Source organism: Thunnus albacares, chromosome 16, assembly GCF_914725855.1.
Source record: "Thunnus albacares chromosome 16, fThuAlb1.1, whole genome shotgun sequence".
Taxonomy (NCBI): domain Eukaryota; kingdom Metazoa; phylum Chordata; class Actinopteri; order Scombriformes; family Scombridae; genus Thunnus; species Thunnus albacares.
The window spans coordinates 5,274,621-5,300,845 of record NC_058121.1 but is presented as its reverse complement, the minus strand read 5'-3'; the positions used below and the strand labels follow the sequence as shown (position 1 = coordinate 5,300,845).

General features: G+C 38.6%; 3 protein-coding genes across 4 annotated transcripts; all 3 read left to right on the top strand.

Annotated features, from left to right (window-relative positions):
- srp9 (signal recognition particle 9) lies at positions 1 to 3,567 on the top strand. The gene is made up of 3 exons (XM_044377214.1): positions 1 to 180; positions 314 to 382; positions 2,683 to 3,567. Exons 1-3 carry the CDS (start codon positions 109 to 111, stop codon positions 2,800 to 2,802), a joined length of 261 nt encoding a protein of 86 aa, XP_044233149.1. The 5' UTR covers positions 1 to 108; the 3' UTR covers positions 2,803 to 3,567.
- Positions 3,568 to 3,972: 405 nt separating this feature from the next.
- On the top strand, positions 3,973 to 9,897 carry ephx1 (epoxide hydrolase 1, microsomal (xenobiotic)). Of its 2 annotated transcripts, none has more exons than XM_044377211.1 (9): positions 3,973 to 4,240; positions 5,624 to 5,838; positions 6,019 to 6,199; positions 6,322 to 6,540; positions 6,915 to 7,044; positions 7,228 to 7,442; positions 7,759 to 7,867; positions 7,984 to 8,106; positions 8,199 to 9,897. In XM_044377211.1, the coding sequence occupies exons 2-9, from the start codon at positions 5,656 to 5,658 to the stop codon at positions 8,410 to 8,412; spliced, it is 1,374 nt and encodes a 457-aa protein (XP_044233146.1). In that variant the 5' UTR covers positions 3,973 to 4,240; positions 5,624 to 5,655; the 3' UTR covers positions 8,413 to 9,897. The 2 variants fall into 2 exon arrangements, with proteins under 2 accessions (XP_044233146.1, XP_044233148.1); XM_044377213.1 differs by having other exon boundaries at positions 3,974 to 4,220.
- Positions 9,898 to 11,085: 1,188 nt separating this feature from the next.
- Positions 11,086 to 17,116, top strand: LOC122965803 (transcription factor 24-like). The gene is made up of 4 exons (XM_044330025.1): positions 11,086 to 11,930; positions 12,784 to 12,936; positions 13,228 to 13,392; positions 16,063 to 17,116. The coding sequence occupies exons 1-4, from the start codon at positions 11,763 to 11,765 to the stop codon at positions 16,198 to 16,200; spliced, it is 624 nt and encodes a 207-aa protein (XP_044185960.1). The 5' UTR covers positions 11,086 to 11,762; the 3' UTR covers positions 16,201 to 17,116.
- The last annotated feature ends 9,109 nt before the right edge of the window (positions 17,117 to 26,225 follow it).

Here is a 26,225-nt window from a genome sequence, read left to right as displayed (position 1 = left end):
GAACTACTAATCACATTGCTGCTGATGTGGTCTTCCGATGTTAGCAAACCTGGTCGAGCGATTCAGACAGATTGTTTGGTGTAAAAAGTGTTTTGCTTTGTTAGAATAATGCCTTACTATCAGACTTGGGAGGAATTCGCCCGCGCAGCAGAAAAACTGTATCTGACAGATCCCATGAAGGTAAAAACACCTTTTTTACATGTATGTTAGCATGCTAGCCGCATAGCTTGTTAGCCGGAGAGCTCGTCGGCGATGTGAACATGCAAACTGTATGGGTTTTTTTGTTTAACTGGAATTAATGTTCTGTTTTCAGGTCAGAGTGGTTCTCAAGTACAGACACTGCGACGGCAACCTGTGCATTAAAGTGACCGACAATGCCGTGGTAAGTGACACGAGGAATCAGTTTCAGTGTAACTGTTAGCATCAAATCAGAGTTGTGAACATTTTTACATGGAAAACTTCCAACACTTTGCTTTCTCTACCTGTTCTTCGCGTTTCAGTTTGTTTTAATTTTCCCTGGAAAAGTAGTGTGTGTAAAAACTGAGAATGGAAAACAGAATCCAATGTGACAGTGATGTGTAACATGGATATATAAGCGAAATAATTCTTTACACATGTGTAGCTGTAACCAAACTACTTTGTATTTGTAAGATACTCAGCTGTACTCAGTAGTCCTCTGCTGATTGATTGTTTTATCAGCTCTGCTCCTCACAAGGCACCAGTGCTTTCATGCGAGTCTACAGCCATGCCAGCTTCTCTGAGAGGCTGTAAAGAAAAATTGTTTCATAGAAAATCAAAGTATTGGATAAATTAAAATTTCGACCTGCTGATAGCATCAAATCTAAAGTCAAATTCAGAAAGACCAGTGCTTATTGGCATTAGCCAATTAGTCAGATTATTTTCTCAATTAATCATGTCAACTATGAATGTCAGAAAATAGTGAAAAAAATTGCATATCACAATTTTCTAAGGCCAAGGTGAAGTCAGTTCAAAACCCAAACATGCTCAATTTAGTATCCCATAAGACAAACAAAAGTAACAAATCTCCACAATCAAGAAGCTGGAACTAGGAACGGATTGGCATTTTTAGTTTAAAAAATGGCTGAAACGATTGATTATCAAAATGGTTGCCAATTATTTGCTGAGGATTGACTAAAAGATTAATCATTTCAGCTCTAATCAAGACAATGAATCCATCCAGGAGTTGTTGACACAAGAGCTGGACCAATAAATCAGTCAGGCTGATATATTGGCAAATATCAGCTTATTGCAGATACTATATCAGTATAGATGAGTATATGTGAATTGGACACAGTGTCACCATTACATACACTAGTTTATCAACCGGAGAGCACTGACAAGTTGATTTATTTATTTATTTATTTATTTATTTTTTACAATGTAAAATATCTGACTAACTGTGTATCTTGGTCACAATTTTAAAAGTAAGAAACGATTTGTATTAAGATTGTGTGTTATGTGTGTGTTTTTAAAAAAAATGATATATGACCAAAAATATATCAATGTATATCATGTATCAGTCTGGCTATAATGGAGACATTTTCCTCTGAACAACAAATATCATCCTGCAAGTGGCGCTAGAGGAAAACACAGGGCATCACCAAAATTAGCAAAATCATCCTCTGTCCTCCTCATGTCATTCTCTGAATATAAGTGAACATTTTGACCTGCTGGCTCTTGACGAAAGACCAGGGGATCAGTCATCCTGTGGGCAACATGAATGTTTGTACAAAGTTTCATGACAGTGCATCCAACAGTTGATCTGTCTGTGGAAGCCTGACAGACAGAACAGCCCTAGCCTGAACAATCGCAGCAGACATTTTAATGTGACATAACATGAAAGACATGGCTTCTTTACTTCATTTAACCTCCAGTAGGCCATACCATTGGACTGACAGTGACCTGGTGCTAGAACACTTAAATAGCATGCTGTTGTTAATGTTAATACATGTCAAAGTCAGAACAATTGATGTGTTTTCTAATAGTGGAGGTCCACGGTACAGAAGAATAAGCTAGCCAAGTGTGTTGTTAGTGGGTTCAATTCATTGGTAGTTTTGATCTTTTCACTGTATTTTTTTGATAATAAGAAAAATATAGAATCTCACCAGCTGTGTCCTTTAAATAAGTTCTACGGGTTGGTTTATGCTTGATCAGAACCAGTTCAACCAGACAGAATTTAAAGGTGCAGTGAAAAGCTGGCCGTCATAGTGAGGCGAGATATTGTTTAATACAGGGAATTTCAGACTGTCTCTCCTGAAAGGCATTCATAGTGTTGCACTCGGGTCGTTCACGTGAAAAGTGACGACGTGAAATGGGTGTAAATGTCGGATTGACAGTTTCATAAAATTACAGAATGGTCAGACAATTGAGAGGGGGGGCTCAATTCAACATCCGATGGGTATGGGGTGAGGAGTTTTCAAAGTTGTTTGACCATCTGATAATAGTGGCCCCTTAAGCCTAATATTGAATTATAAAGAACGATACCATTTCTCACCTTACTCGTACTGAGATTTGTCTCTAGTTGCTAATTGTAGTGTAGTGTACATTAGTGAGTACATTAATGGTTTCATTCTCCAAAATAGTTACTTAAAAGAAGGAAAAGTCAAGTTTAATGTAACTGTAGCTGTCATTGCCTTATGTAGCCTTTCTCCATCTCCACAGTGTTTACAGTACAAGACGGACCAGGCCCAGGACGTGAAGAAGATCGAGAAGCTCCACGGAAAACTGATGAGACTCATGGTGTCCAAGGAGACGCACAGTGGCGCCATGGAGACGGACTAAAATGCTCTAGAAGTGCTGACCTTCTAGAGCACCTGGACTGAGTTCAGTGTGGACGCAGTGGTTGTTGAGAGCACAGAACCACTGGGGGTGTGAATCTGAGAGATGTGCGATGGGGAAGACTTAGAGGGGATGTGGAGGGATTGATCAGGCTGCCTACACTGAGTTAATACTTTCAGAGATGTGATATAGATACTGTATATATTTTATTCTCTCAGGATTTTCTTTTAAGATACTTTCCACATCATTAAAAATTTCATTACACTTCTTTTCAGCGTCAGGCATTTTAATCCCATCCCTGATTGTATTAATACAAAGTAAAGTCAGTGTAGGCAGCTGAGAGATTCAAGAAAATGTAAAGATGGGAAAATGAGAGCGGTTGGGGGAATATGGGGTGGGACAAAATGTACAAGGAGTACAAAATCCTCTGCTGCTGTGGAACCAGCTTTGGCACCTTCATTTTCTTAGAGGAGCTTGCATTTATTTTCAGTTTTAAAGGGGACAAAAAGGACAGTCAATGTCGATGTTGCCTGTCTTGTCCATTTACATCTATATAGCTGTGTTGGATTCGATTTCAGCACAGCGATCGGTTTCGTTTTGTTTTTCCTCATGGACTTGTGCCACATGAATGAAGCAGGACCTTCTGATTTCCAAACAATGGTGTGGAGAGTCCCACAATTTCTACGTAGAAACCCCCACACCTCCAAATGCCATTTCGTCTACTGAAAATAAATGCGTTACATGTTCAATAAATGTTTATTTACCCCAGTATCTCTTGTATTTATTTTGTGTTCATAGGCAGCAGAAATGTCTGCGTGATTAAGCGTAGCAGGATGTGGTATGACGGATAAAGTTTGAAATAGAACAGGGTTCCTGGGAAAGACACTTATCAGAGGATTAAAAAATGTTTCTTCTGGTTACATGTGAGTTTCTTTTTAAAACTGACTTCTCAGAATTCAGGGTCATACAAATTCTGGTTAAGTCATATATTTTACATGTTTTCAAATCTTTCTGTGGTGCGTCCTTTTTGTGTAGACATAGTTTTTCTTCATTCTCTCTTTTGAGTGAGACATTCCCTGAAACTGCAGTTTGGATTCTCTTTAACCCTAAACCGACAATACTTGCAGTCACGGTGTTGGTCAGCCTTTTCCATAGTATACTACATGTCCCATCATGCATTTCTGGTATGTCAACACTCCTCCAGTTTCCAGGACGAATGGTTCTATGCTCCCGTTTTCCTCTACCTGCACGTCGAATGATATAAACAATTGACATGCTTAATTATCTGAATGCTCCTTTCCTTGCAGCTAAATTAAAAAGTTGATTGTGTTTAATTTTGAGGGGCTAGGACAAAGTGAAAGAAACGAAGTTTAGGAATTGAACCGGACCAGAGAAGCAGCGACCAGGACTCACATCTGTCAGTAAGTTAGCACGACAGCAGGTAAAACAGCTCAAACTCTATCCTTTCTGATTAAGAGACATTTCTGTTACTGTTAAATTATTTGGGCTAAGTTAACTATATCATTGGTGGCATGTATCATGTAAAAGTTGCATGTTTAGTAAAAAAGTGGATACGTACGTGTGAATTTAACTGTGGTATTACCTTATCTCTGTCTAGCTGTGATTTACCTTACGTTAGCTAGCGATATATAAAAGTGACTGAATGGTTTTCATGACCTTTCGCTCTAGGTTAATGTGCCGGTCAGGGTATTGCACTTGATAGTTCCAGTCAAAAGTTGATCAGATCGTAGCGCACAGGTGTATTTAGCTGACTACAAATACCAGTTGCTATAGATAGATGTAGGTGAGGGGGCACAGCCTGGTTTGTTGATGCTGGACCCCCACAGACTGTTCGAGAAAACAGGTCTGTTTTGTCTGTATTGAGGCGAGCTCAGTTGACAGGTCGCTGAACTCACGCACAGTGCTCTCTTTTACGTCAATACGCCAAATCCTCTCTCTGTGAAGTCAGTGACATGCAAAGTTAGTCAAAACTTGTCTTCCAATGGGTGGTTATAGTAGCTACTAGTTTTATAATCAGATATAAACACAGTGTAATTATAGCGTGTGTGTGTGTGTGTGTGTGTGTGTGTGTGTGTTTCCATGCTTGCAGCCCTCCTGAATGAGAAAAGCTTTGTCATGCAGCTCTGAGCTGTGATCAGCCCTGTTCTCTGCCTATAATCCTATCAGCTGGTCACAACCACAGCAACAGTGACACTTTTGTTTGACTGGTCCCACTTTTTCCACTTTTACCCATAAACTCTGCGTTCATGAAATAGTTGAGCCTCAGACTCATATTGCATCACTGAGAGTCACAGAGAAAAGTATTGTGTCATGTCAGACTGTGTTGCTGTCAAATTACTCTGCTGTTTCCAATGCACACATTAGATTTCTTTTAGCTTAGTAAATCTGTTAAAGTTTCACTTTTTCTTCTGGCTTATACAATATATCGTAGTATATGGTCAGTTTAATCATTTAATTGCTTATAATTTAAAAAAATCTTTCATCCAATCCTTGAATCTGAGTCCAATGACTTACATGTGCTTTAGTTTTTGTGACATCAAATTAGCTCTGCCATTTAATCAATTTATTTAGTGTTATTCAGTAAATCTGGATTTTGTCACATCCAGTTACACTTCTGAAGTCATAATTTCATTATTCTTTATTCTTATGTCTCTATCTGGTATAATAAGTTCCACTTAAATAAAAAATGTGAGACAAGAAAAAATCTAATCTAATCTTTGTAGTCGTGTCTTGGCCATGTAAACCATCTTTGGACAAATGCCTTGTGTTATGTTACTCTTTCCCTTGTCTGGTATTTCTCCAGCCATCCCGGTCTCGGAGCAGACACTTGGCACCATGTTCACAGAGTTACTGCTTGTGCTGGTGATTGGAGGACTGATCTTCTTCCTGGTTCAGAGGAGCAGGACCCAGGTTCTGAAGACAGAGGATGGCTGGTGGGGGGCCGGAGCACCTTCTGATGGTGGGGAGGACGACACCATCCGCCCCTTTAAAGTCACTACCAATGAAGAGGAGCTGGAGGTTAGATTTTCTCAGTTTGTCACTCAGGTGACATGATTCTCTTTTAATGTGAGATGGAAAGCCAAACCAACTACTGGAAACAGCCCTGAAGCATTTGTTGACTTCTTGATATCTAGTCAGTCACAGGAAAACGTAACATGAAGTAAATGTCCCCTCATGTCCTCTTTCCTTTCCTGTCAGGACCTCTACAGGAGGATAGACCACACTCGCCCTGTGGCCTCATTGGAGGATAGTCAGTTTAATTATGGCTTCAACTCCCAGTACCTGCAGAAAGTGGTCTCTTACTGGAGAAATGACTTTGACTGGAGGAGACAAGTAGACAAACTCAACCAGTACCCCCACTTCAAAACCAACATTGAAGGTTGGTTTCCACTGCTGACACATTTTGAAGATACTGTCCTATGTGGGTTCCTCATTTTTCATCAGCCCATATTATATGTACTTGATCTCTAACTTTTTCTTACTTACTGAACTCCCGTCCAGGTATTGATGTTCACTATGTGCACGTGAAGCCCAGGAAGGTGCCTGAGGGGACCAGTGCTATTCCTCTGCTAATGGTTCACGGCTGGCCTGGTTCCTTCTATGAGTTCTACGGATTGATCCCGCTGCTAACAGAACCATCAGACCCAAATGAGCTTGTGTTTGAGGTGGTGTGCCCCTCCATACCTGGGTACGGCTTCTCAGAAGCACCGCATAAAAAAGGTGCGTCTGGGGTCTTGCACTGGACATTGTGTAAATTCCCAACATCACTGGAGTGTTTTAGGGTTGTGTAGTGCTGTGATGATTTGGTATTAAGGGATTTCCGATAAATCATGTTCCTTCCTGCCACAAAGAGGAGGTTGCTGTTCGGTCCAAATGTTTTTCTTTTTGTTTGAATAAAGAGGGCAAACATGTTCCAAGGGATAAGGATGTTACTTAAGTTTTTAGTGGTCTTAACCATAAGTTAAGTTTTTTGTCAATTGAACCAGAGCGCTGATTGCAATGAAATGTCTTAGTTCATTCAAATAAAATGCATATAGCAGAGTAAAAATTGCATGGAGTCTGTTATTCCTGTATCTGTCTGTGTCTGTGGACAGGTTTTGATTCAGTTTGTGCGGCACGTGTCTTCCACAAACTGATGAAGCGTCTGGGCTTCCAGCAGTTCTACGCTCATGGAGGAGACTGGGGCTGGCTGGTCACCACCAACATGGCTCAGCTGGAGCCCAAGTAAGACACAAAACAAAACACCTTCCCCAACACCTGAAAATAATCCTTGTACTTACAGTCAAACATCAGATTGTACAGTATTTCACATCATTTAAACATGAGACAGCTGAAGACATGTCTGTTAAGTCTGTATACTTTTGTCTGTAAAAGCCTAATGTATTGCTACATTTTTTCCATACTCAGGATAGTCAAAGGCTTGCATGTGAACTTTGCCCCACCTTCCAAGCCCGGGCTGCCCATGGCTTTATCCCTCATGCTCGGCCGTCGCTTCCCCAAGCTGTTCAGCTTCACCGACATAGACATTCAGCGTCTCTACCCCTGCATGGACAAACTGGTAGTGGAATCCATCAAAGAGTCTGGCTACATGCACATCCAGGCCACCAAGCCTGACACTGTCGGTAAGAACCGAGAGCAAACAGATTTTACCTTTTATTTTTATATCTCAGGCAGAGCAAGTTTAGCTGCCATTCAGCAATACACTTCACTCCTTTTATCAGGTTTTAAAGTGTACACAAGAATTAATGGTATCTTTAAGAGTCCTGTGGTTTGTTTGTTTTTACTGATTTGGGTGAACAGACCCTTTAAGGTAAGGAATTTTACAATCACAACAAATGCATTTTTATTCACTGACAAATAGCTTTGTTGACACAATTATAAGTTTATAAGTATTTTTAGCTATTATTTCATACTCTGTCACTCTATATTTCATCTCAGGGCGAGGGCTGAATGATTCTCCAGTCGGTCTGGCTGCCTACATTCTGGAGAAGTTCTCCACATGGACAAGCCAGGACTTCAGGAACCTGGAGGATGGAGGACTCACCAGGTACAGAAAATAGAACTGGGCATGATGAAAAATGGCAGCTCCTGAAGTTGCCATTCCCATTATATATAATCACTCAGGTCATAATGTGCTAAGCTTGTGTGTGCAACGTGTTGCAGGAAGTTCTCTCTGGACGACCTGCTGACTAATGTGATGATCTACTGGACGTCTGGCTGCATCATTTCTTCAATGAGGTTCTATAAGGAAAACTTTGGCAAAGGCCTCAATCAACCCCACTCTAAGTGAGTTACAAACACAATGTTAGAATGCAGAGAAATATCTATACACAGCTCTTCCTCTCCACCTTTGCTAACACATCATCATCTCTTCCCAGGATACCAGTGTACGTCCCCACTGGGTTTGCCTGCTTCCCCAACGAGCTGATGCACACACCCAAGCTGTGGGTCAAAGAGAAGTACCGTAAACTCATGACCTACACGCCCATGGCAAGTGGCGGCCATTTTGCTGCCATGGAAGAGCCCCAGCTGATGGCTGAGGACATCCAGAACTTCACCAAGATAGTGGAGAAGAAGAAGAAGAAGCAGTAGAGAGTGGACTGATGAACACCTGAATGAAGTGAAGTAAACAGTGTGTTTTTCAATGAGGTGGGGATGATAATATAACATAGCTCTATCAGCGAAAATCCTAATTATACTTCTTCATGATTGGGTCAGTCGTATGCAGTATTAGTACTGAAAGATAGAAAGAAGATACAGTAGCTTGCTTGGAACTCAGTGGATTCCACAGAAAGTATAAACTTCTGGTAACAGAATGCTTTTTATGAAACATTTGTAACATTGAGCAGTCAGAAGAAGCAAAACAAAGAATCAGAAACCAGCATTTCTCCTGCTGTTGTTCATAGTCTCTTTCTTCCTCAAAAACTCCACTCAGCCTTGCAGTCGTGAGCACAGTTTACCAAGCAGCTGCAGATGGGAGGTCAGCGGGTAACTGGTGTTATTGTGTTGACAGCATGGAGAAGGTACCGGGCATTCCTCTAACTGATAACATGAAACCGCTTTACTTTAGCTAAACCTTCAAATTATATTTACATTTCTTCTTCCCATCGCACCCATTCACACTCATTTTATGTAGTTTCAAAGCTTTGATAAAGTCAGATTTTTAAGTATTTTTCTTTTTTTTATTGAGGATAAACATTTTACATCTAACTACTGTACACTACTGTATTGAGTTTTTAACAAGCATCAACTTTACATTTTGTCTATTGGCTTTTATTTACTGTTTTCAAGCACTAACTCCTTAATTATTCCTATAGAGTCTTAATACCTTAAAAACTTTTGATATTTAGTATTTTGATGTATAATACTTAGAAATTCAGCAATGGAGTTGTATTGCTCTGAACTGAGAGTGACAATCCTGAAAAGAGAGTTAAATGATGATGAGATGTAGATGTTGATTGAGTTGAATACAACCAGTAACGCTGTCAGACAAGTCTGAATATGATTTACTTACGACAAGCACACACTACATGACTTTGAAAGTCGTCCGATTGCTGTACTGTTCACACGACACAATTTTCTGTCTTGTAATCGGGAATCTTGAAGTCGTGGTTTGCACACTACATGACTGATTGGCAACAGGGGGTCACACATTACAAGATCTTTCACCAGGAAGAATCCTTGACGAGTCTGTCTGGTCTCCAAAGTATGTTTTGTCACGAAAAACACACGAGAGAAGTGACACAGGAAATGACACAATACCGTGTGTGAGACAGGATTTTTTTGCTTCCAAAAATGGATGTCCACAAGAAACGAGCGATCCAAGTTGTGCACTCATTTGCAACGAAAAAACAAGGATCACTCGTTTATTGCGGACATCCATTTCTGGAAGAATAAAAACCCTGTCTCGCACATGGCGTTGTGTCATTTCCTGTGTCACTTCTCACGTTTGTTTTCATAGTAGTTCAGATTTTTATAATTTGGTACTATTACAAGATGACCAGAATGACATTTGTATTTCAGATCATGACACAATGTTCTATTTTTGACCAAATAAAATTCATATGGAGAAGTGCACGCTCTCACTGTTCGCCTCTTATTCAAAACCATGGAACCCAGATCTTATTTGGGGTATGTTGGTACCTCTGACTGATAATCTTGCTATCTTGGGAGCAAGACCAGTTGGGAGCTATGACATCATCAGGGGGTCACTTTTTCAGGCTTGACAAATTTCCTCCACAGCAACAGTAGACATTGTACAACTGTTTTCACAGGCTGAGTCGATCTCCGTGGAACGAGTGAACTGAATTTGTAAAAGTCATGTAAAATCTAAAATATGTAAAATCAGTAGAGAGCCCCTTTATGTATATTAACCTTGGAAATGGTAGACTGTCAAATAGTGATAGCATTATCACAATAAAATCATTTATCAGATCTGACCTATGGCCTTTGCATAATGAGGTGAAGGACTGCCGTGATGTAGAGACAATGCAGTGTTTCACTTGAGTGCCATTGTTAAGAGACTAGGGGTTAAGATGACACTAAGCTGTTACACAGCAGGTTAGTTTCAGGCATTAGTTGCCATAGTAACATACACAGGCTTTCACTAAACTTGATTCTGGAAAAGGACCAGAAGTGAGTTTAATATTGGCTTGGGAAAATCAAATCCTGGAATTCCCTACATTTTGTTTTTACATAACTGGCTTATTTGCTTTTTTTTTTTCTTTGTTTAAGTTCTGTCCTGGAGTTGCACTGCATGTGCCCAATATGCTCGTCGTGTGTTGTGTTCTCAAGATAGATCGACATTAAGATAGACTTTATTTGTCCCCATGGGGAAATTAGTTTTAGACTCAGCACTGTAGTTTCACAATAAAATAACCAATAAACAGCACAGAGTAACAACAGGCACTAAGAACACACAACATAGAACCAGTAGCACAAACTGTGATGCCATCAATCATAAAAGAAAAAAAACATAAACCAGCAGCATAAAAAACAGGATCTGATCTACTCACATTAGTCACAAAATGATCAGGTCAACAGGACATTTAATCTTTTCATCCGATCCTAGTAAAGCTTTACATGAAGGTCACAAATTCAGTCACACAGTGCTGAGATGCCCCAAATGTTGTTAACCAAACCAGGATCCAGTTCCGCCTCTCTTTGGTAATGTTCAATGTCGCACTGCCCCCGACCCTCCAATCCCACCCCTGTCCAGCTGTTACCACAGCTTTGAGTTTCCCAAGCTCCCCAGTGCCCTGGCTCGGGACACCCTCCCAGTCCTGCACTCCCCCAGGCCTGACTGCCTGCCTGCCTGCTCTTCTTGGCAGCCAAACAGCCAGGGGAGGATCAGGACGACCGGGCGGCTGAGATAAGGACCACATGAAGTTCCCCACATTACCTCACCCGATAAGGAAGCAAGCAGAGAGAGAGAGAGAGAGAGAGAGCAAGAGAGAGAGAGGGTCAGACTTGGAAGAATTCTCTGGATTGACGGTGATGCACAGAGAAGAAGAAGAAGAAGCTGGTGATTGTGGAGTTTTCACCAGTTGTTTGGGGGTCTGGGTCAAACTGGGGGTCCCACAGAGGCTTGGTGAACTCTGGAAAGGTGCTTTAGCAGAGCAGTCTGCAGTAGCTATTGAAAATTTTGAATGTTTATGCTTTTCTTGAGATCAAATGAGTAATTTCAGCTCTTCTTGAACCAGTATTTTTTTTTTAGTGGACTTTAAAGATGCTTTCAGATTAGATGTAAAAATGACCTCAGACTGTTTCCTGTTGCGTCTTTATGAAAGTACTTATTAAGTGAAAGCCAACTTCACAACAGTCTCCAACACTGGATAGCAAACTTCCACCCAGCTAATGAAAGTAGCCTGAGTGATTCAAGTTCTCGACACCTCAGGACAGTCTGCAGCCGTCTTTGGGACTGTATCTCTTTGGCGGAATCCATGGCAGTGAATCCTCTGGAAGGTCTTATGTCAGTTGCAGTGAATCACCAGCTTGTGTCCAGCTCAACAGCAGAGCTGCAGAGCCAGCGTGCCTGTGCAGCTGGCAACCCAGCATCCCTGCACGGACACAGGCAGAGCGTACGCAGCAGCCGGGAGCCAAGGAAGTGGGTGAGTCCAGTTTGCATGACTGAAACCGAAGCATGACTCCGTTTTCAAAGACTGATTTGGCGATGCAGCGGCTAATAATTCTGGGCATCCGAGAGGATATTGCACAACATTCATCATAAATTGAAGATACCAGAATATAACAGGAAACAAAATAACATGGGAGCCACCCACCTAAATTTTGTTTATTCAGTTTCATTTTGTTGTTACACAAGAATGAAGCTGTGTTTTGTTTGCAGTAGAGTGTGTGTGTGTGTGTGTGTGTTCATGATTTAATAACTTAATTTGACGTGTGGTACTCAGAAAATTGAGGCAATTTTTTAAAAAACAAAACTTGAACAGGGTTTTCAACAAGTTCTGTAAATTTGAACAAATAACTAATACATGTTTTCCAACAAGTTTATTGAGGTGGGCTGAAAAGCTCTTATCTCACAACAGAAACACTGTCAGTAGTGTTGCTAAAATGAAGAATGGAGAGCAGCTTCACCAAACCGTTATCTATCAGTTTATTCTCTGTTGATCTCACAGAGATGCATTCAGTTACTAAAAGCACAAATGATAATATTCATTAATCATTAATTAGTACTTTTGTACAGTGCAACAGGCAGAACAGACTTTTATATTGCTATAATGTAAAATCAATTGTTCACTAAATTATGCTCTCAAATGTTCTATATTAATGGATTCTCTAGTCTCTGTACACAGTAAGTATGCAAGAAACTGAGGTTCTATAATAACAGTTTTTTGTTTAGGATTTTGAACTCCCCCATTTGAACAAAAGAATCCTTATCTTTCTATTTTTTTATGGTCATGTTTGTGCAGAGATGTCAAGCTCCAAGCATGTCATTTGCTGCAGGTGCAGTCTGTGTGTGGGTCCAGGTCAAATTCTGGCTCTGGATGTGGGTCTGTGGTCCAGACCAGGACACTACGGAGTCAGCACTCCCCGGAGAACGCAGCGCGAGAGAGGAGCCGTGTACGCAACCTGCGACAGGCCTTCCACAGCCTGCAGGTGGACCGCACGCACACACATATATGTACAAAAAAATGTATAATTATACTGTATATATATACAAATACATGCACGCACATACTATACATACACAAGTTTTAAAAAGAAAAGCTAAAACAGTCTCTGTAATCAGTTATTTCCATACTGTATGTTGATTCTATATAGTAAAATCCAGAACTTGTAAATAAAAACTTTTAACCTTAGAATCATATTTGTATTAAATATGTCCAAGATCATTTTGAATTGGATGTCAGTGAATGCAGCTCTGTCTCTGCCCTCCTCTGTCCACAGGCTGCTCTGCCATCAGTCCCACCTGACACCAAGCTGTCCAAGCTGGATGTTCTGGTTCTGGCTACCAACTACATAGCCCACCTGACAGAGACCCTGGACCAGGGAGGGATGCTGGCTGAGCACACCCTGCCCTCCCGGCCAGGTGGATACCTGCATCCTGTTAAAGTAAGTGCATTCCATTGACTGTTACTCATACATAGAACGTGACCTGCTGGATAATACTCTGTCCTTATGAACAAGTCAGGTGCTGCACCTGCTGTAGAGAGACTGATTAAACATTGTCAATCACAGGTCATGTGTCTGTAATCATGGAATATCATTATATATCTAAGTAGATAAAGCCACCATAATGACTTCTAGATAGCTAGCTATTTTAGCTCTGTAGCTAGAGCTAGCTACCTATCTGTAATAGTCACTGTAAATGAAAAGGCAATTGGCTAATTACTGATAAATTACACCACTTTTTTATATTAACCACAATTTATTATGTCATTATTGTGGTTTTATGTACTTAAAATCTTGACCAGTAATTTAATGTACCAAATTAGAATAACAGCACTCATTAAATTGTTACATTGTTATATTGTTACATACATTGGTTGATACTGTTATTGATTATGATAGTTATAACATTATTACTATTGGTTATAACAGGTATCAGCCTTTTTTGGCAACAATAATGGTTAATATAACAGTGTGACGTCATGTAAACATTTACATCTGTTCAGTTGGACATTTTATGAGAAAAGTCACTGAATACTTTATCAGTTGCAATACATACAGAAGGCCATGAGCTGTTCTCAATTAAACACAAAGCTTTCATCCAAACCCATTAAGAAGATTGGATCTTAAAGTTCACGGCTGCTTCAATGACCAACCGAAACAAATACTTTACTTTAAAAATATGATTTTAAAAAAAGGTTGCTGACCCACTAGACCTGACCAACAAAACAGGTCAAAAAGGGGAGTGAAATTACTTCATTCTAGTTTTTATTTAGCAGGATGTACCAAACATGTTAAGTGTTACCTCAAATAAATAAAGGTCCTCTCCACATGTTTTAAGACATGTAAAAATAGTCTTTGAATAGTAATTTGTGTCTGATATGTTTTTTTCCACAAAAAAAAGGTCTATTACCTTGTTAAAAATTCTTAAAACAACATCTACTCCTTCTGCCTCATTGAAAAATCCATAATCTAAGACTATGCAAATATTTTTCATTTCAAAGTTTTAATGTCTCCTACTTCACTGTAAAGTCCATTCTTAGTGTATGTGCACTGGAGGCTTCAAGTTTCCACATCACACTTGTATAAGTTGCATACTGGACCATGATTGGCTCCAAATTAATTGTGTTACAATTGTGTCACAAATCCTGCTTGTATGTACATACCTTAAAACTCAAATTTTCTGTGAGCACAGAGAAACTTTCTCCCCTCAGCAAATTAATGTGAAAACAGCCTTCCAGCATCAAACTCTGCACACACATCATTCTTCATGGTGAAACTCAAACATCCAAGTATAATAACAAAACAAAACAGAAAAAACATATTTTTGCATGGTGGGGGGGCTCTAATGTTTGAGTTACTGGCAGACACAGATAGACCGTTGGGAAGCCAATACCTACAAAAACATTGATGTTAACAAGAAATGTGACAAAGACAAAATTAAAAATGTTAAAAATGTTTATCTAAATTTTGATTTACAGTGTTTTTGTCAATGCAATTTCACATTGCATTTGCATTCTCATTTACATTTGTGTCCTTTATGACTAAAGAACTGTATTTGCATAATATGTTTCAGGTATACTATGCAGGATTTTCCTAATAAACAATTTATAGACTCATACAAAAGTAATCCCTCTAAATCATCACTTACGACCCACTAGAAGTGTGTGGTGGTGTATGTATCTACAGAGACTCTGCCCTCTGCCTGTATTTTCTTATTTTCTTATTATTTTGCTGTGTTCGAGATGCTTCTGGGCATCAACTTTGGGCAGTGGGTGTGTAGCCCCCAGCCAATAACAGCATGCAGGGTGTGAGGTCAGGACTTGTAGCATAGCGACCAGGTTACATCGCTGTCTCCGTCTCTCTCCTCTGCTCCGCTCTGCTCTGTGTCTCTGTGTCATGGATGTATAAAGAGCTGCAGGTCTGTGTGTCTGCTTGACCGAGGGCGGGGCTGAGCTACACACACGCAGAGCAGAGAGACCACAGCGGACAGCATGAAGCTCTGCATTCACACCAAATCTGGCAATGCAGCACCTTCCTGCAGGGTTGTGCAGAGGTGTGGGCGTGTTTATTTGTGCTTTAGAACGTATCCACCATGAAACAATCAGAAAATAACGTTTTATTTATCTGATTCACGCCTTTGTTCTCGCCAGCGCTGCTCGCTCTCTTCATTTGCTCTCTATCTCACTCGACCACTGCTCTCGCTGTGTGTGTATATCTCTCTCTTTCTCTCTCTCTTTCTCCCTCTATCTCTCTCTCACCTCGATCTGGTGTCATTGAGCCAAGGAGGAGGGGCCCACTTTGAATTCAATTCAACTTTATTTATATAGCGCCAAATCACAACAAAAGTCATCTCAGGGGACTTTTCACATAGAGCAGGTCTAGACCATACTCTTTAATTAACATGTTGTGATGTTTAATTTGAATGTTGTGATAACAAACAGCAACCAACAAATCCTGCATAGCATGCCTTTAATGAATGACCAATAAAATTGAAATTTCAAAGTAGCATATTGTCACATTTTGCCAGATGATTTTTTGACTAAATTGTAGCTTCATCTAGGATATCCTGATCACAGAGTTAATCTTTAAGTGTATTGTCTCTCTCCTCAGAAGTGGCCCATGCGTTCCCTGCTCTACTGTGGCAGCGTGGGGGAGCTGCTATCAGGAGTCCCGACCAATCAGGTTCCTCCACCTGGACGGGACGGGACACACCCGCTGACCCCCGCCATAGAAGCAGACAAAGAGTGATAGTAGCACATGGGACGTAACTTTCACATTGTTTCTTATCTCTAATCTTAGATTCTATTGACAGCAAAGGACAAGTCAAAGAAAAGTGTTCAACATCTATCTGGAGACACTGATCAGCAACTTGAAAGCAATTACAGAGTTACTGAATATTAAGCCAAAACTAATGGCAATACCTTTTGCCTTCCAAAAGCAAAAGGACAGCAGACATTTGTATACTTTGTATGGAGAAAAAATGCATTCTTACAGTTTTTGTTTGTCTAAGTATGAAGGTTAGGCCTTAAATTAACCTGCAGCTACAAAGACATTTGCCATTTTTGGCTACAGCTGTTGGAAAAGTCTGTAAATGTCACTAGTCAGTTTGTCCTCAGGATATTCATTTCATTCTTTAATTCAGAAACTGCTTGTCGTACCCTCAAAGTTAAAAAGACTGATGGTTTCCCGAAAAATCCAGCAGCTGTTTTATTGGCTGGGACCAGGCTGTTGTGTGTATGATACACATATCCAGGTTGACACAAACAGCACAGGAGAGGAGTTTAGATCCATTCTTGTGAGCATTAGACAGCAGCAGTGGTGGAAGAAGTACTCAAATCCATAACTTAAGTAAAAGTATCAATACCACAATGTAAAAATACTTAATTACAAGTAAAAGTCCTGCATTTAAAATCATACTTAAATAAAAAATATATAAGAATTACCAGCTAAATTCACTTAAAGTACTAAAGTGAAAGTACTTGTTTTGCAGAAAATCGGGCTGTGGAGCTAGTTTGAACTACTTTGAAAGGTCACAAGATAAATCTGAGGGGTCTTTAGATGATAGATTGAGAAAGAACATGGCTCAGCTGCAAATTTGGATTAACTTTTAATAACCTTTCTTCAATATTTGATTTTTTTGTGAAATATTGGGGAGTTTTACCTCTTTGGGCCTCAAACTATTATTTACTTGAAACCATGTGAGGGGAAATGTCTCTTTGGTGGAACTGCATAGACATCTGAAACATGACAAAGAGAAACAAACACTGATTTTTTTGTAAAAGGGCCACACGTCAAGCAGTTTTGGAACCACTGGTTTAATCTTCAATAATGCAGTGTAATTTATAAGGTCATCATTATGTTATTTTATGTAAAAATTTAATCCAAAGTGTAACTAACGCTGTCAAATAAATGTAGTGGAGTAAAAAGTAGAATATTTCCTTCTGAACTGTAGTGGAGTAGAAGTATCAAGTAGCATAAAATGAAAATACTCAAGTAAAGTATAAATACCATAAAGTTGTACTTAAGTACAGTACTTGAGTAAATGTACTTAGTTACATTCAACCATAGTCAGGAGCGGATTGAACATGAGGAGATGAAAAGGCTGCTGTTTCACTTGACTAATTACACCACAAATCACTACATGCAGGAACAGTGTGTAACCTTTTATCTTGATTTACAGGTTGTACAGTGTTTTAGTTTTAATGTTGACAGATGTTACTTTCACTGTATGGAAGATTTCTGTCACCTGCTTTTTAAAAAAATGCATATTAATATGGATCTCCTTTTTTTTTTATTAAGATGTTTGTAGCGTGTGTGTGTGTGTGTGTGTGTGTGTGTGTGTGTGTGTGTGTGTGTGTGTGTGTGTGTGTGTGTGTGTGTGTGTGTGTGTGTGTTTGTGTGTGTGTGTGGGAGTAAAAGGATGGACAGATAGATGATGAGCAGTAAGGGAGGGATTGTTGTGGGAACAAAGCAGCTGTCTGACCACTTAGTTCTCATTACAACTCTGCCACAGAATGTAACCTTTTACTTTGAGTAAAAGTTTCTACAGTAACAGCTTGTTTGTGTGTGTTAGTTATTAATCACTATTTACTTCAAACAAACACATTCTAGAGGCAAAAAGTAATCTTGTTGGTGTCATTAAACCTCAGGGGGTCAAACTGAACTCCCCAACTTTGGTCATGAGAGAATTATTTCATTGTAAAATTTAAATCTTCAAATATTTTGTGAGCTTAATATAACCCAAATGATCTTCTCGTGATCCATGAATAAAAACATTGGATATTTATTAGTTAGTTAGCGTTAAACAGTCTGCTGCATATGTATATAAATAAGCTGTATTGCTCCTGTCGGAACTGATACTGTGCTAGTAGTCATCATCAGTTAGTTTACAGGATAGTGACTGTAGATAAGAAATAAGGCAATCCCAAGACTTATATATACTGTAATCTTTCAGTTATATTTTGGACAGGAATTTTAATGAATTAATGATCAGCATTAATCCCATTTTAAATCCAGGTGTCAAAACTGTTAAACTGTTAGACTCTGTAGCTTCCAGACACTTCACCTAGTTGATAACTTTGATAAAGTCAGCTCAGATATAAGTGCTTAAAATATATAGATATAGATATAAGGGTTTTTAGTAATGTATTTGTCAACAACTATAAGTCCTCCAGTGGACATCCTTCAGTTCTCCTATATAAACTCTTGTATAAACAGATAATTAAAGATAATATAGTGAAAGACAACTGTTATAATATAAAATATGTTTTCATAAGATGAGTTATAATTACTAACAAATACTGTAAATTATTGTCCATATATCTGCTTACAACTACATTATAGTGAGTTATTAACCATTTATTAAATGTTCATATGCTGCTTATAAATGCTAAATAAAAAGAATGAAAGTAGGCTAAAGTGTTATTGCTGTAAATTAATCAACATAATTAGTGCATAAATTAACAATTATGCAATTATTATTTTGTGCAAACTATAATAATGAAGTGTTGGGGCTCACTTGAACTACTGAATCTCTCCAGTTCTGGCATTGGCAAATTTTGTAACTAAGGCACTTTGCCATCCCATGACTATGATTGTTTGATTGTATTTATTTATTGGAACAGTGTACAGTTTTTAACATTAAAGATGCACTACACCGGAGTTAGCTCAAAGCTAATTTACAGCCGCAGTCCCCCACAATCAAAACATACAACAGCATAACAACAAACAGTACAAAGCAAAAAAAACACAGAACACACCATACAAAATACAAAATACAAAGCTACACACAACAGCACATCACATACACCCACAATGTCAATTAGAAATTAATAATGTAAACTTGTCAAATTAAAAGCAAGACCACCTGTGCAAATGAGACCATAGATGGAGTTTAGACTCAGTGGTCACACAGCTGATTGGTCTTAAGTAGATTTTTTAATTTGGTCTTGAATGTATTGATTGAACTGCAGCTCTTCATATCATCAGTTAGGGCATTCCACTGAGTTGTGGCTTTCACAGAGAAATTTTGTCGCACTGCCCAAATGCAGTGCGACAAAATGGTATGGTACAATCTTGTATAGAGGATATTCTGGAGGATCTAATAGAACGTACTGAGTGAGTGTACACAAAGTCACATAGTGGAGGAGGGGCCAAACCATTTAAAATTTTATAAACTAGGCACAAATTTGAAAATAATCTGAAATTCTCAAAGCTCAGTAAATTGTATTTCTCCACTACTCAACAGTGATGGAAATGCCTTGGCTTTTTGTCCAGAGTTTTTAGAGTTTGTTTGTATAAGGACCTAAGAGGTTTTATGGCTGTTACTCCAGCCTGCCCCCAACATGTGATGCAATAAGACATATGGAAAGAATCATAGCATGCATAAACATCTTGGCTGCGTCCAAAGAGAAACAGTTTCTAATATGTCTAAATTTTGCTAAGTTGTACTTTATGGTTTTAACCGTTTTTTTTTTTTTAACATGTTTCTTAAAGTTCAAATTTGGATCCAGTGTCACACCAAGATATTTAAAGTCAGTAACTATGTCAATCTTTTCACCTTTGATGAAAATATCAGTGTTAGGAGGTTGTACCATGGTTTTAGAGAAAAACATGCCTTTTGTCTTGTTTAGTTTATTTTTATATTATAGCTGAATATTTATAATTATTTTTTCAGTTATGGTGAGATTAAATTTTATAATAATTTTACCAGCATTAGAGAAGTCAGAGGATCAAAGTTTTGCACGCTTAAATAATGTATGAACTGAATATCAATGTAGATTGATGCATACACATTTTACACATTTTACAAAGCTATATTCTGTCTTCAAGTTGTATGAAACCATGCAGCACTCATGGGACAATGTGAACTTAACACTACTTGAATCCCACAAAACCTAGAAGACATCCAGACATTTCACTTCATTTTCATATCATTTGTGTAAATAGGTTAAAAAAAAAAAAAAAAAAAACAAATCCAAAAGTGCACCTTTCAAATAAATCCAACTCAGATAGTTAAAAGAGCTAAATTGCAGCAGCTTTAAGGGTATTTTATTCTTATAGAGCTTATTCCTTTATGAAAGGTAATGCATCTAGCTGCAATTTTAAAAGAAATCCCCTTGATGTCTGCCAGGATATTAGTACAGTTTGACTGAAGATACAAGAAAAATGAATACTTTTAAGTCTCTCCCTTTCACAGTATTTGTAGTTTCTGTATCTCCACTCGTAATTCACTTTGATTCGTATTTTGTTGCTGTATGATTACATTGTAACTGCAAAAATGAGAGCTCAACACTGAAATCCAACCCAATAAGTCATGTTGATATGCTTGTAGGGTGGATAAGAGAAGACTACAGACCTTCTCTCTCATCACGGATGAGATCCCAGACTTACTGAAATCATCTCCCCCTTGAACAAGATGGGCTCAGCTCCACGAGCAACAGCCCAGCGTTCAAGGCTACCTCTATAAATCTGTCCAGAGGGAGGGGGGGTTAGCAGCCCCCATTTCCCGTGTGTAGTGATGACTAATTTGGGGCTGCTGGAGTCTTGAGTATGAAGGCGGAGGTTACAGCAGGACATGAGAAGCCAGACACTTTGTTAGAGCAACTACAAGCGAAACTGAGATTGTGACTGTGCAAACAGTGAAGTTAGAATGAAAAACGTTCACCATGTAAACACAAGTTCTGCAGGAAAGAAAGACAGAAGAGACTTCAGGCATGTGACAATGAAATAAAGTGACACAGAGGAAAGTTGCTGCATATCTTCAAGTCAGGATAAATCAAGATTTGAATTCATAGTTGGATAATCTCCATAGATTACCTGAATCATACTACAGACGGGTGACAAATTGAAGCAAATACCAGTACAGGTCTGAATGCTTGACCCCTACAGTGAGGGGATCTGGTGGCTCTGTTATGCTGTGGGGGACATTTTGCTGGCATGGTTTGAGTCCACTTAGAGGGAAGAGTCACTGCAAACCAATACAAAGTTGTTCTGAGTCATCACCTTTATCCTATGATGAAACATTTCTATCCTGATGGGAGTGGTCTCTTCCAGGATGACAATGCCTACATCCATGGGGCACAAGGGGTCACTGAATGGTTTGATGAGTATGAAGTCACAGTCACCAGATCTCAACCCAATTGAACACTTAGGGGAGATTTTGGACCAATGTGTTAGACAGCGCTCTCCACCACCATCATCAAAACACCAAATGAGGGAATATCTTTTTGAAGAATGGTGTTCCTCAGCCTTGGCATTGATTCTACAGATCTCTGAACTCTACTGGAGGGATGAACACTATTCTACCAAAAGATATTCCCTCATTTAGACCTGACCCTAAATAATTACTAAATGCTTTTCTTCACTTCCATTTAATTAAACGTTCAACATTTAAGTTACTTAATTTTACTGAGTGGTCTATGTTTTACTTTGAGGCTACATTAATACTTTTTTGCCTCTTGATGGCAGCAGAACAAGCTATAAACACAACACTGATATTATCACTTTATGAAGTGTTGTATAATGTATTAACATATCTAGCAGACATGAAGCAGTCATACCTTTTATTATGAGTTGTGTCCAAGTCCAATATTCACTCTCATTTTAGGTCTTTTTTTGGTTTCAACCAACTTCTGAGGGAACTATCTGTCTCTTTAGCTGCTATAGTAAATGCTCCATTATGTTCACCAGCTAGTCGCTAACTTTGTTTGTCTGCTGTTTGGTGCTGAGCACGTACTGTACAGTGGGTTAATCAAAGCTTTTTCAAAGAAAACAGCCTTCGGAGGCTGAAAATGAGGTTGATGAGAGCTGTGAGTCTGAATCAAAACAGTAAAATTGTGGGTTGGAAAACCAAAACAACGAGCTAAAAGAGGGTAAAAAGTACCATAGATCTGAGAGGAACTGTAGAACTGGGTGATCATTCTTTGTTGGTTCATCACTATCATTGAAACCTTTCACTTTATGCATTTTAATGCTGATCAATAATTTTAATAAAAAATATTGATCAGTGCAGCTTTCAATTAATGTCATGTTTTGTTTTTTTTAATAAAACTGTGGCTTTTTTTATTTCAAGGAAGTCATATTTCAGCAGAAGGAATCAAAGCAAACATAACCTGTGAACAAAATGTGTCTTTGCACAGATGAAGAACACTGTATTGATTTTAATCCAACAATGCTTCAATTTTTACTGCCAAATAATTTAATAATTCAATTTGGATGTTATTTTAACAGAATATAGTTCCAGTTGTGGTCCATCAGAGATATCCACTTTTATATGTGCTTCATTGTTCAGTGTAATACAAAATAACCTTGTTATAATTTACAGTGCACACTATATGAGGACAGTTACTTGAGCCACAGGTGCACACAAAGGAGCATCTCCATCTACAGGTCAGCAGCTGCCTTTAAAGTGTATCTGTGTGTGTGTTTTCTCCCATGCTTCCATGTAAAGACAGCTATTTATGCCACTGGAACAGCTTCAAGAAAGTGTGTATCCAAACTGTCTGCCCCCTCATCCCCTCATGTTTGGAGATAATCAACATATTTCCACTATCTCCCGCTCATTATGGCCGGTACACACTGATTACAGGCTGGATTTATGGAGCTCTGTGGCCACACTCCCCTTGCTCTGGCTGGGCCTCTTGCTGGAACTGGGTAGAAGTCGAGGGAGAGGATGACAGCGAGGAGGAGGAGGACTGGAGAGAAGGATGAAGAGGAAGAAGGGAGGGTGGAGAAGAGAGAGAGCATGACTGTGGAGAAAACAAATGCAGAAAGAGAATAAAGGAAAGGGAAAACATAGGAGGATGATGGAAAACAAATCATAGGACAGTGAGGAAGAGGATGATGAATGATTCATTTTTTCATATCAGCCAAGACTCTACCGCAGCCTGAGATAAGATTTCACTTTACCGTCAGATTTCTCAGAAATTACATTACGCTAGTAAGATGAAGCTTTGCTTATCATTTCAAATATGAATAAGTACATCTTTTATTCACTTTGTTTCATCAGTTTACCTTAATGGCAAATGGTCACTGCTGCTAGTTTACTCTTGAAAGGAAAGCTCAGTATGGCATTTCAATGAGTAGCAAGAGTGCTAAGCTGCTAATAATGTTAGCTTCTTACCCCTCTGACATTGTTTGCTGGGCTGCAGCCAAACAAAAACTGTGTTCTAAGATTTTGAGATTATGGAAAAATGTCTGTAAAATTGAAATCTTTAATTAAAGAGAAATGTTACTTTGCAGTTTGTTCTGTTGTGTCTGTTGTTATCTATGTGCTTTCTATGTTTCATTGCACTCAGAATATCTGTGCTCTTAAGTGTGAACAGATATTCACACAGGCTGAAGCCTACACAATGCCTACACTATTATTATACTTTTACAATACATTGTAAAACATTTTAAGCTGTTTTAAAATGTTAAACAGCTTTTAAAATGTGAGTTAACTGAACTTCAGTTGAATTAATTAGTTCTAAGTTGTCTGAGTTACATTAACTCGACTAGAGATAAGCTCAATAAACTAAGAGTTCAATCGACAACTGTTTAGTCAAACTGAACAATGTCACAGTCAGATTTACTTCCCATTTATATTTTCACAGTTCACTTGTTCCTGTTGGAACCAGAGTCAGTACAAAGACAAGTAGCAAGTTTGTTCTCAATTAATTTATTCAACTTTGAGTGTATGGTGGTAAGGATTGAATTCAATACTAACCATCATGGATTACATTTTTATGAAAAGAGGCAACTCATCTTAACACGTGTTAAAGACACACAGCAAGTTTCAACCAACAGTTTCCATCATGTTTTCTTCAAATTATAAAACAGAGGGGTCTCTGGAGAGTTTTAACCCTGAACAAGTGCATGTTGGGAAGTCTGTTTATATGCTGATTGTGTTACCTACATGAAACTTAATTTAATGAGTTGAGTGAACTCTCAGTAGTACATTCATTCAACTCATTATTTCAGGTCGAAAGACTTCAAGTCAGGAGAACTCATGGTTTGAAGTTCTCAAGTGCTCTGAAAATTGAATTTACTTGAAATTGTTAAACTGACATATATTTGCGTTATGTTAATGACAAAAAATAGTTTCCAAGATTCCACTAAATTCCTGTATGATGTTTTACAGTGTATTTAAACAGAAAATACAATAAGCTGCCATCAACTCTCTAGAAATCCACACTCTCTCTCTTATTATGGTTACAGAAACCACCTTGATGTTCACGAGGCTTTATAATCTTTCATGCAAAACAGACGCACTGGTGATAGACTGTAAACTAATATCTTATTACTGTTATAATAATGCATCAGACCTGACAATGCATTATGGAGTATCTGGGTGGCCTAGCGGTTCAGACATATACCGTATACTTTGATCACAACATCCCTGATTCCACTCTGGTGGTGGATCTTTGTTTCACATCTTTTCCTGTCACCTTTCTACAGTGAATAAAGGCATAAAATAGGCAAAAAACCCATCACATTACATTATGGAGGCTTACAGCAGCTCTTCTTGTGCATTATGTGTTTGTTCTCCTGTGTTTAGTTGGAATAGTGTTACAGACATGGGCTTTACAGAAAGTGTTTCAACACAAGCTTCTTTCAGAGTAACAATGGTTGATGGATTTCTCTGAGCTCAAGTTAATCTTTTTTCTACTGATTGTCAATGTATGACTGACAGGGTATGGCAGTGGTACTGTCAGTCTGACCCAGCTGGGCTACATGGGGGAAAAGGGAGATAAACAGAGTCTATGATAAGAGTCTCCCCTGGGATCAGAGAGCCACCAGCTCTCAAAACATCTATCTGAATCTCAACCTCCCCAGATATCCCAGCCTGTGCAGCAGTGGATACAGAATACAAATAATTTACTGTTTCATGTCAGCATTTCAACACAATGTAATGTCATAATTATTATGAAGAAAATAAGACAATGGTCAAGATGATTAGCAGCCTCAATCTGTCAAAAATATCTACCAGTCTGAAAAAAAGACTACAATTCCCATAAACCCCACACAGATTGTTCCTCTTTCTGTTTACAAAAAAGATGAACATATTGGAGGATTTTTTTCATCAGCCTTTCTCCTCATTTTATATTTTTGCAAGAAACTGCAAATTTCAACTTTTTATCTCTGTATTACCTTAGAAATACTGTATAGTATGTCAGTTCCTAGCTTGTTACTTGACCTTTGACCTGAGTATTTAGTATTATCTCTCCCAACTCTGCAGCAGGGAGATAGGTATTTTGTGTGTAACGATGTGTGCAAATAAAATGAAAAACTAGACATTAATAATTCACATTATTACCCAACATTTCTAAATATTCTATAAGAGGTTATTTACAAGTGGCTAGTATATGTAAATTACCTTCATTAACACTCACACTTACAGCCTTTAACAGCTGAGAACTTCTGGGAGTAGTAACATCCTCATGAACTTTAAGATATGTATTTTATATGATTCTGACTTATGCATGATAACTGAAAGTTCACTTCTTTCAGTGTGGTATGAACAGTATGCTAGAAAAACCACACTGGCTAGCTGAGAGAAATGACTTGAGTGACTGTTCAGAAGTACAAAAAATGAAAAAAAGAACATACAAAGTCTTTTTCAATCATAAATTCCTTGATTAAAAAAATCTACAATGACATTAATCACAAATAGCACGTCCCAGTTACTAATGGGGACTCTAGGAGGATAAATAAAATGTCAACTGCGGGAAATATTTCCCACTGGGTGGTGCTAACTGTTCACCAAGTCAATGCACAAGAAAATGCATGTT